At 36.3% G+C, this 11,983-nt stretch overlaps 1 protein-coding gene across 1 annotated transcript; it reads left to right on the top strand.

Annotated features, from left to right (window-relative positions):
* Positions 1–4,903, top strand: zgc:136472 (uncharacterized protein LOC678514 homolog). The gene is made up of 11 exons (XM_027006194.2): positions 1–169; positions 792–998; positions 2,266–2,399; positions 2,477–2,614; positions 2,834–2,941; positions 3,045–3,170; positions 3,484–3,681; positions 3,783–3,903; positions 4,224–4,405; positions 4,641–4,730; positions 4,841–4,903. The coding sequence occupies exons 1-11, from the start codon at positions 1–3 to the stop codon at positions 4,901–4,903; spliced, it is 1,536 nt and encodes a 511-aa protein (XP_026861995.2).
* Positions 4,904–11,983: the final 7,080 nt, after the last annotated feature.

Genomic DNA, 11,983 nt, shown 5'->3' with positions numbered 1-11,983 from the left:
ATGAAGCCCATGCAGGTGTGTTTCGTACTTTTGCTAAGTGTGTGTGAGTGTGGAGCATTGGCTGAAAAAGACATGGAGCCGATCACAGAAGATAAAGGTGTGCTGGTACTGACCAAAAGCAACTTCGAATGGGCACTTATGCAACATAATCAGTTACTGGTGCAGTTTTGTGAGTATGTGTTGGGATTCTATATACCTTTCATAGAGAAGTGACACATGTATGAGATGCCATTTAAAAAAAAAGTGAAGAATACATTTTAGAAGTGTTACAGCTTTAAGGTAGGTCAGTGATGACAGTAATTATTTCAGTTATTCAAATAAAGTAGCTGTTTAACCTGTCTGATGCTATAATCCTGTTACACTGATTTGTTTGGCTATCTTGTATTCTGACTGTATGTTCTGATTAAAAAGACTTTGGAGTTAGTGTGCAATCATAATATAGTAATGGAATTAACTTAGAACAGAATTAGGGGAACTTCAAATATTTTAACAACTTGAATTAATTTTCACAAAAACCTCCCTTGACTGAAAGCAAGATTTTGAAACAATGTTTTAATTTTAATTTAGTGTAAAATGAACAGATTGAGATACTCTACTTTAAAGTGAAAGGTTACACAGTAAGAGGTGGCAAAAATAAATTATGGAATTTAGTGTTCTAAAACAAAAAGATGACAGACTGCTTTTATCACAAACAGAAGTTACACCATTATTTAAAAAGAATTTCAATGTCAGATTATGTAATGGCTCAGCTAGTTCCCTAATGTACTGACTAATTTTTGCACTTTCTGAAGATGCTCCTCTGTCTGGTGAGTCCCTTGGTTCAATTCTGGAATTTGCAAAGGTCGCCACTGACCTTAAGGAAACTACGTCCTCTGTAAATCTTGGTCAGGTTGATGTGTCCAAAGAGAAAGACCTTGCCAAGGAATTAAATGTTACCAGTGTTCCATCTTTGCGACTATATCTATCTGGAGACAAATATAACCCTGTTAACTGTCCAGGTAGGTTAAAATAACATTTGCACTCATTTTATTATTATGTGATTAACCATTATTGTGATGGTCTAACAGTTTTTCAACAGATTTTAGGGAATGATTCATTATTACTAAAAATCATTTAAACATTATTGGGATTTGACAGGTATATGAAGGAAACATTCAGGGGCTGTTGAATTTCTATAACGTAAAAAAAGCAAACCAAAAAGCAATGGAAAAATGTTACATTAATATCCATTTTTAATGTAGGTTGAGACATTGTGTTCATTTAAGTATATATTTTCTAATATTACTGTGCAATTTTAAGGTATTTATATGTGGCAATTACTTCCTGATTTATAAATGGAGTAGATAAGAGTGGCTGAATGGATATGGCAGCATCGGTTCATCTTTAGCAAGCACCAGGACATTTTCTGGCTTCATTTCAAATGGTTTGTCACAGACGAGCAGGTCTAGTTCAGTGTTGGCATCATTTATATAGTAACAAGCAAATAAAACAAAAAAAGATGTGGTTAGATCTGTATAGATGAACAAAGCATGAACAGTCCATTTACAGTAGACGTGCCAGTAATCACCATGCAGCTCTGGAAGTTTTATCTCTAGCAGCATAACTAAAAGGGAAGGCCAGAAGGTGACCACAGTCCTGAGGGATCTCTAAGACATTGCATTCCACCCATGTTATTGGCATAAACCTGAGTCAACACATGAATTGGCTGGACTACAGCACCTCAGATTAACAGAAAACTCTATGTCCGAGAGCACCAGGCTTTGCTCCTTCATATATAGGCAGATAATCAAAGGCTTGAGTAAATACGTAAGTCTTTAACCTAGATTTAAAAATTGGGAGTGTTTCCAAGTCCCAAATTAAAACTGGAATGTCATCAAAATCATAAAACCAGCTATGGCTGTGATAAACCATGGAGAATGACATGTGTAACTTGCCCACAGAACCAGTAAAGAGAACACTCTTACTGTCCAAAGATTCTATATAGACAGATTGATAGACAGATGTTGCTTGCAATTTATTTTACCAAGCCTCCAGATTTTTTCTAAATTCAGTAACAATTTTCATACAAAAAATGGCAGTAATATTATATCTTTCTGTGATAAGCACAGAAAATATTTGATAAGTACTAAACGGATATGTTTGTGATTTTTGTTTGTCTTAATTAACAATGGCAATAACTCTTGGAGTACTGTAAATGAAATAGATATTTATCAATACAGCAACTTAGTTTCACTAGCTAAATACAAATATTGTATTCTGGCCTAGCTCTGAAGACCTCCACCTCTATCCTAACGTGGCTAAGAAGAAGAGAGGGCCAGAGTGCTGACCTCATCACTGATCTCAGCCAATTAGAGAGCTTTGTTGCAGAAGATGATGTGGTGGTCCTTGGATTATTTAAGGTGAGATCCTATGTTTATTCTGAGCATCATAGACTTACATATTTTAACGATATTGACCATTGTGTTTGTGTATGTAGGATGTTGATAAGGGTGTAGTAAAAGTATTTTACGACGTGGCAGCTGATGTTGCAGACCTGCCCTTTGTAGTGACAGGAAGCAAAGAGATCTTCAGCAAGTACAATATAACTGATGAATCAGTTGTCCTTCTCAGAAAGGTAAGACAACCTGAGAAAGTCTATTGTATGGTAAATAAAAATATGATTTAGGCTACTGAGTCAAAACCTTAATGGTAAAAAGACCCAAGTAATCCCCTTGCTTTGCAAAAAGTAAAGAACCTGCTGTGTGAATATGTACTTTATTTATGCAAAGATAAATGATGCATTGTAAATCTGTACCATATGTAACCTTGATGTTCATGTGTGCTGTTGGCTCAGTCAAAAATTGCAGAACAATTTGAGATCACAAGCCAAACAATAAAAGAGGATGTCATTCACTTCATCAGAATGTATGAGATGTCTCTAGTGACTGAGTACAATGGCAAGGTAACTGTTCTTAAGTGGGTCCTAAATATCCCTTTAAACATCTTAATTTCAAAAACTAAGCATGGTTTCCTAAGTCTCAGCTTCTCTCTTTGCTTATCCTCAGACATCAGGAAAGATCCTGAACTCTCTGTTGCAGAATCACATGGTTCTGTTTATTGATAAGACTGAGAAAGGATTCAGACAAATATATCGCACCTTCAAAAGCACAGCAAAGCAGTTTAGAGGCGTGGTAGGTTCTATCGCACTTCTAGGTGAAGACACTATGCTGTACATTGAGGATATAAACTAGGTATCTGAATATATCCAAAGTGCAAAAAATGACAGACAACGCCTGTTTTATTTTATTACTAAATAAACTCTTGCTTTAGGTTTTGGAAATGGATTTGACTGTCTATGTTTTAAATTAGTTTAACTGTCGATTCTTTGATGCCTGTTAATGAAAACCTGTTTTGTAACATTATCAAAGAGGCTTTTTACCATTTGTAAATGTAACATTTGCATTTTGCTTGATTTTGCATTTTAACAGCCTATTTTCAATGTAGGTTTTGTTTGTACTAATCGACACTGGCGAGCCCCGGAATGGACGTATCATGGAGTACTTCCATGTGAGGAGGGAAGATGCTCCACTTGTCCGCATGGTTAACTTGACAGACAGCTTCCAATATCAGTTACCTTCCGACCAACTGGATGCACAAACTCTTACTGATTTCTGCCAGAGCTATTTACAGGGGAAAGCCAAGGTGAGTGCAGCATGCACTGTTCCTATATTTTATACTCTTTCATGCAGATTGCATTATGTACATATACTGTATGTATATGCACATATGTCTGTGTTGTATAGCCAAAGCTACAAAGTGAGCCGATCCCTGATGGCTGGGATAAGCAGCCAGTGAAGGAGTTGGTGGGGATGAACTTTGAGAGAGTTGCCTTCAACCCAGACAAGAACGTCCTAGTCCTCTTCTGTAGGTGCCATTATCCATCTTGGTGGAGGCCAGTATGGTGTATGCTGAGTAAATGAAATAGGTGTCTGAATAAAATCAAAGTGCAACTGGCAAGATAGTTTCATAGCTGCATGGACAAGTAAGTTTGTATTAATATAACTGCTGTACCCATGTTCTAACAAGCTATGTGACATTTCAGAATGTTTGTCATCCAGCAGAACTTTGCTTAGTTATACAATATTACTATTCATTTTCAGTATTTAATTTGTAGTAACAATTGGAAGACCAACTTAAAATCAACCACACCACCTTTATTGAAATTCATATCTGTCTTTGTACAGATGCCCCTTGGTGCCCTGAGAGCCAGATGCTATTTATTTTGTGGGAAGAGCTTGCAGAGCACTACAGTGACAGTGGAGATGTGGTAGTTTCCAGAATTGACATAACTGCAAATGATGTACATATTCGCATGACAGACAGATACCCAACCATTAAACTATTTCCTGCAGTGTACGATGAAAGGGTGAGAAATAGTCATTTGTTAACTCATTAAACATGATATAACCATATTTGTGTCCAAATTAAATTTATTAATTTATACCATGTTGTGGTACTAAAAATGAGCATTTGAAATGTGCATTTAGCTTTATTTTAGAAGTAGCGTAGCATAAGATCAGTAGTTTTACACTATATGACATGTACATGAAATGGATAGCCATGTTTGTAGTTCCACAATATGTGGTGTTGTTCTGTTGAAGGTGGTGTCATACTCTGGCCAAAAGAAGCTGGAACCAATAGTTGAGTTTGTAAGTGTAGAAAGAGTGCGTGCCCAGAAGGACAAAGCCAAGGTCAGACATTTCTCTTTCTTTTTTTCCCTCTTTCATACACTCAAACATAACTAGATTAATTTGTTTCATTTAATATTTTGCATTTGTGTGTATCTGTATTAATCTTGTAGGAAGAAGTAGAGAGGAAGAAATATCTGGATCAACAGAAATCTATAGCCAAAGAAGAGCTATAAACATTTGTGCAAACACACACACACACACACACACACACACACACACACACACACACACACACACACAGATGCATCCAAAATGGAAACACTTGTCTATCTAAATACCATCTAAGTGTTCTGTAGTCTGAAAGTCCAAGCAAATTAAAATTTTAATTTTAAAATCATCATAATTAAAACATTAGAAAATTAATTATTTTACAACAATAATAATTGACTGATTTGGGTTGTCCTATTATTTGTTATACTCATGGCTTCTGTATGTAATTCATAGTTTGTATTGGAAACTATGTTTATATGACATGGACAGCTGAATTGTGACTGAAGAGATAAGAGACATATGTCTGTACAAGGAAAGGGCTAACAAAGGGATGAAACAGTGAAATGTTTATCAAAAACAGATAAAATCTCAAATTCACTTTTTACAGATTCTTATATGATCACATGCAAAGAATGCAAAATGGTGTTTCTTGTAAAAGCAATGCTCACATGAGCTGAAAATATAGTTTATGATCTAAATAATTTCTGCATGGGATGTAGTGACAGAAAAACATGGATGATAAAAAAAAAACCATAATGCTATTATTATAAGTTAATGAACTGATGAGTTCCTATTTACTGTTAGTTTGTGTACTGTTGGAATCATACTGTATCACAACATAAAATTTATAGTTTAATTCTGCCTATATTTTATTAGCTTGTGCCAGTTAGTTCATGATTCGGCATTTCAGCATTATTTGCAGCTTTACTGATTTTTTTTTCTTTGCAAATTTGGGAGGCCAAAAGCAAAATTGGTCATTAAGTCTACCACATCTCCTACATCACCTCCACCATTTATTGGACAGTTTGCTGTTTGTTGTTCAAATGTAGGAAATTGCACTTTTATAATATTTTACATAATTTCTTTAATAGTGGTTCTTATGGAGGAAAACCTAATAGTTTAAAGCCTGGAAGTGGATGGTAAACCTGTTGATTTTTACACACGCTGATATACCTATGCAGTGCATGCCAGTGCATTCATTAGGCCAAAGGGTATCCCTATGTACTCATAGTGGTGTAAGGGTGTAATGATTGCTGTTTTCCAGTGATTTATTAGGAACACTTGAGCCACTACATGTATGTCTACCTAAATGACATTTGCATCTACAATAGACTCTCCAGTCCAAAGATTCTCCTGAAGAACCTACACCACTTTACTGTACCAAGAATAGCAAAAATAAAATATAAGGATTAGTTCTCCCAAAATTAGTTTTAAATGTAAACTCTGTAGTGAAGATAGATTACAAATTATTCCCCTGATGAAAGTTTGATCGGGTCAAAGGAGGGGGGGGGGGGTACAACTCTCTCCCACCCTCAGGCCACAGACCAGACCTAGACCTAGGCTGTGAACTTGAGCAATAAAGCAATAAATGGCATAGCTATCAAGATGGCCTGGCTTCTTACCCTCAATCCCCTCTCCTTAGGCATCATAAACACATGGAGGGGAGGGCGAAAAGCTTACCAGCCTGGTTGCATTTCAAGAAACCAAGACCATAAATTCCATTAGACACAAATCTCTACCATGGCAAGTAACTTTTAACAGATACATAATGATGTCAAATGATAACCAACCAGTAAAGTATGGTGATGTTTGCTCCTGTTATTTTATAAGTATCTGTTGTCAAATTATTCATTACTTGTTTCTCATTAGTTTTCATTATTCACCCAGATTATTTCATCTCTGTTGCTTACCTCATGCATATTGTAAAAAAATTGTTACTCACTCCTAGTTGTTTACCAGAAATCCTATATGGTCCAATTAGACAATATATTAAACTTAATGGTTTGTAACTTCTCAAAATTAGGAAAGTAATTAAATTGATTATCCAACTGCTCTACCCCTCCCAGGGTTGGTTTACAAACATCATTCTAAGACCAGGTGACAGAAATGGATAGGAATATATGATTTTCTTTATTTTTCTCTAATCCTTCATTTAGGGTAGCAAAGTGGACCATTAGGGATCTCGCTCTAACTTCTCTCTGTGGCTGGATGCCAATATAACAAAACTGACAATACAAAAGAAACACCACCTCTAACTACACTTCAGAAGACAGCAATAAAATACAATCTTACACTAACTTCCTGACAATAAAAAAGAGAATAACCCCAATCCCAAACAAAAAGGAACCACACCCTACAATCAGTAACTATATACATAAACATGTACTCTAACACACGAATCATAATTATAAAATGAATACAGTAGGACAATACAAGTGAAACCCATTGTATGCTTACACACATATCTAAACATACACAAACACAAGCTGACTAAGGATAACAAAAAAAAAAACAGCCAAAACTACAAAAAACAAACAAACAAATTGTACACTAAGGCAAATTACGCGAAGTTAGGATTACACTAGCGTGATCTTGGGCAAACTGCTGTCTTGTCCCAGCAGGGACATTATATAGGTCACAGCAATCACTTAAGGCAGGACAGAGCCAGTAAGGCAGGGGCACAGCAAGACTCAAATCCCAAACTGGACCAGAAGCACCCTACAGTAGTCCAGGAGAGTAACCTCCTTAAGTGTGAGACCTGTTGGAGAACAAAACAGCATACCTTTACACAAATACAGCTCCCGAACTGCTTCATCTTAAGGACAGATACTACAGGCTTCCTCCTGTAGTGTTTTTAACAGTGTCAACCTTGGAATAATTCGTCGTCAGACGCTATTTACACCGTGGCTTGTGACCTTCACCTTCTGTGAACGATATCCCTAGACCTGGATAAATCCTTCAATTAAGGAGCCTAAATTGTCGTTGCTCTACTGCACAGCTGTCAGTTAACCACTCCTCACTACTGCAACTCCCTAGAACTACAGACTGTCCTGTTTCTTCTGTGCAGATGAAGTTAGCATTTTTTAACATTCGCTCACTGAGCAACAAAGCAACACTTATTGCAGACATCATACTGGACATCATGTTGCTGTCTGAAACCACTAACAACAGTTTATTACATTGTTGGTGAATATTACTATTAGTTTTACATAAGCAGAGTAAATCGCATGCAAAGAGAAATTTGGCTTATTAAAACTAACTTAGCTAGCTTGTTAATTGCTTGCTAGCTAAAACCAGTTCATTAACTAACTAGCTAGTTTAATCCATTTATTGGCATTGCATACAACATCTCTCTCAAAATGTTTTGTTTTAATTTGGCTTGTTTTGTTTAACATGTACAAAAATTGTTTGGCCTTTTTTTGGTTGGTAATATTTTTGTACATAAAACTAATATACTAAAAATATATATCATTATTTGCTAGAACTTCATGAGTATATGACTAAATCTTGCAAAATCAAAGACATAATGAAATGAATTGTAAATTTTGGATGATAGATGATTCATATATTCATAATTATATTGCTAAGTAACTCACAAATTGTGAAAATATTTTATAATATTTTGTAACGTTTTCTATATATATTAAACAGAAATGTAATCATTTTCTGAATGGAGTAATATATGGATAAATTCTTTGCACTTTTTAAATTTTATTCAAATATGGGTTAAGAATGGGATTCAAATAAATATACTGAGTTTTCTAACCTTTTACATAATTGATTGAGTGGTTGCTGGGGGACCCAGGGTGTGTGTGTGTGTGTGCGTGCGCGCACCAAGTGTGGATATATCTGAACTCAGTTTTTACATTAATTGTTGTCTCCCCCATTCATTTCTAATGAACGGAAATTTTTGACCTGGAACATTAAGAGTGTACAAAAGTTGAATAAAACTCACAAAATTGTATACAAATCAATACAATTTATTTTGTGTGTTCAAATCCTCTTTCTGGACAAAGTCAAGGAATCTTAGGTCAATCTGAACAAATTAACTATAATTTTCAGAGATAAAAATTTTAAATTGGTCAAATTTGACCTGAACACAATATAAAGGTTAAAGTATTAAATATTCAGTGTTACAATTCAGATGTATGTATTGGGTAATTGTTATATAGGCATATGACAACTTTAACAAGTAATTGTATATCCTAGATGTTACTTGTTTTTTTTGTGTTTTTTTTTAATAGAACAAAAAAAAAACTTGTTCTGTATAACATACACTGTATAAGTACATTTTTAATAATACAAAATAAATTAACTTAATTTGTTAAATATTCTATTGAATGGACTGTACAAATTACATGGTAGTTGTGGGATAATTGTGGTTGTAAAACTTTATGTATAGCAGTCATTCTTGGGTTTTTACATGTATCATGTTTTCATTTCAAGGGAAAAAATATTTACTAGGATCTATTATTTCAAATAAAAAAGGTTGCCAGTATTGTAGCAGATGAATTATAGTATTAACTATTATAACAGATATTATGTATCTTAATCAATTTGCTATATTGTAATAGGGAAGCCATATTAATATAAAATATTAATATTAAGGTAAAAATATTTACAATTGGTAATGTACATGAAATACTTAATGAACTATAAAGTTTACTTGATAAAGTGCTTGCATATAAGGGGTTGCTTGCAGTGCTGAATTCCTGCCAGTAGAGGGAAGCCAATCGCTACCAATCAGTAATCAAAAGAATCATCAGCAGGTGATCTCCTGTGTATAAGGGATTCACAAAGAGTGGTGTTTGCAAAGTTTTGGTGGTATGCTGTTAGTAGCATTGCTAGTGTATAACGCAAGTAAAAGATATTTAACAAGGCTCCCCCCCTTATCAGTTTTATTTAGGGACATTTTTGTTTGATTGCTTGTTAGTTTGTTTTCTTGGGGGGTACCCCACTTTTATTTTTTTTTTCCTCTCTGCTTCTGTCATGGTGGAGAGATTTTCTTTTACACTGTGAATAATGGCTATATGAAATACTGGTTTTTGTTTGTTTGTTTTTTTAAGTTTACTGCATTTCAATGTGGGATCCATTGCATCCTTTCCAAGGGTTGTTGCTCTATTACAATATAAATTTAACTAGACATGTAATGAAACATACTAGTTTAAATAGCACTTCTTACACCAGCCATTGTCACAAAGCAGCTTTACACGTGTCTGATTCCAAGCCCCCCAGTGAGCAATTCAAGGGTGACTGTGGCAAGAAAAATCTCCCTGGGGTATGAGGCAGAAGCCTTGAGGACACAAGATTCAAAAGGAGGGACTCATTCTCCTCTGGCTGACAAAAAATATGATGACCAAAATATAAACAAGAAGGAACAGAGAGTAGGTAGCATGAGGGAGAGAAATAAAGCAAACAAGTAATGGATATCTATTCTGGTTTTGTAGAAGTTTATTTATTTTCTTTGAATTTTACTCAGTTGGCTATTGTCCTGTTTTTGTCTTGCCGTGAAGATTCACACTACTCTCTCACACCTGGGACTCTTTCATACACCTAAGGATTGGTTAGACATAGGCACCAGAATCCCAAGCCTGCCCCAAACAGAGTGCCAACACCTGGCAGATCCTCCACTGGGCAATAACCTTGTTTTGAAGCAAGAAAGACCAGAGCAGCTCTAGCATCACCACCACCTGCAGCACTGGAGGACAGATGGCGTGACACCTCAGAGGAAGACGAGCAGCTATCACCATTGCAGTTTCACCCCAGTAGGATCCCAGGAATTCACCTGGATTTTTCCAGCTGTTTTTCAGCCAAAAAGTGCTCCTGACCCTAAACAACACCAAAAGAGATGAAGCACAGAGAAAATAGAAGGGCATGATGAGGCTATGGACTGATAATTCTGAAGAAATGCTTCACTTTATTAGCATCTTTTATCTTGGGCTGTTGAAGCCTTCAGCTATTCGGGACCTGTGGAGGAAGTATCACTTTGCACAGCCTCCCATTTTCCTCCGTCTGTGGCTGGAAAGCGGTATGAGGCCATCAGTGCATACTTGCATATGAGTGACCCAGCGACAGATGCCATCAATGATAAGCTTGGGTATGATGGTCCCTTCCATCTCAAGCCACTCCTTTTGGAAATGGACTGAGCTTTGATGCTGTGGTCAACCTGATTCATGTTCCTTCTCTGGGCTCTGGATACATGGTGTATGTGGACAATTTCTATACTAGTTCGTTGCTATTCTGTCATTGGGGCTTGTGGAACCATGCAGGAGAATAGGACAGGTTCAAGACATATGCCAATGCCCTGCCAAAAAAAGCTGCCTGTGGCGACATGCAATGGATCAAGGATGGCCTTTTGCTGTTTGTGAAGTGGAGGGGGGACATGAGATGTCAAGTGCTCCACTGTCCAGAAAGCATACAGTGGGAAATCTGCGCAGCAACGGGTCAGAAGTAAAAGTGGCACCTGGTCCACCCAACAGATCACTGTACCAGGCAATCTAAGTTCGAGTGCCTTTCTATACTTCAGAAGGCTTTCCTTCCATGCAAAGCTGGAAGACTACAAGTTTAGTGTGGCACCGTTTTTATGTTCTATTTAACTTTGTGAGTGTGTTTTAACTTTGAAATGTAATCATTTATACTAAGGTATTAAGTTGTCCTTTTAATTTATTAATTTTTTTATTCTTATGTGAAGCAACATTTTTGAGTGTGCAGCGAAATACTAATTCTACAGGTCCCCCTACCAGGCGCTTTACATTAGCCTCAGAGCAGTCTACTGCTAGGATGTGCCACCCCTAGCTATGCCCTCTGTTACTTTTATTTATTTATTTATTTATTTGCTTTGGCCACTTACACTTTTTATTCATCCTCTTTCATGTCTAGTTGCTCATGCGAGAGCTGATGTTTGACAACATCCAAGACCTCCACATCCTCCGTGCTGTCCAGATACCTCGTATCAAAGATGGTGGCTTTTTTAAGGAAGCCTTGGATTTTAGGTGGGCTGTATTTGTCAATACTCTGTATGTTTCCCTCTTTTGCTGTCAGTGCAATGTATTTGGTGTCTGGTGATTTTTTAAAATTTCACCTTTTAAGAATTGAACAGTTTATCTGAATGAAGGACAGAAATATATGGAATACATGATTTAAATGTAAAACAAAGCTAGGCTAATCAGGAAGGGACACATGGAGGCAAAATCATGACAACAAAGAGAATAAGAACATGGGCAAGAGACTGTCTAAATTCAGCTGTAACTCGCTGATGGCAA

The sequence above is a fragment of the Electrophorus electricus genome, chromosome 16, assembly GCF_013358815.1.
Source record: "Electrophorus electricus isolate fEleEle1 chromosome 16, fEleEle1.pri, whole genome shotgun sequence".
Lineage (NCBI taxonomy): Eukaryota > Metazoa > Chordata > Actinopteri > Gymnotiformes > Gymnotidae > Electrophorus > Electrophorus electricus.
Note: the sequence above shows the minus strand (reverse complement) of the source record. Positions and strands in the feature narration are given on the sequence as shown.

Excerpts from the sequence above, each read along its gene's own strand:
- zgc:136472 (XM_027006194.2), top strand. The coding sequence starts at position 1 with ATGAAGCCCATGCAGGTGTGTTTCGTACTTTTGCTAAGTGTGTGTGAG. Across the intron at positions 999-2,265 it reads TAACCCTGTTAACTGTCCAG|CTCTGAAGACCTCCACCTCT; the intron begins GTAGGTTAAAAT and ends ATTCTGGCCTAG. Across the intron at positions 2,942-3,044 it reads TGACTGAGTACAATGGCAAG|ACATCAGGAAAGATCCTGAA; the intron begins GTAACTGTTCTT and ends GCTTATCCTCAG.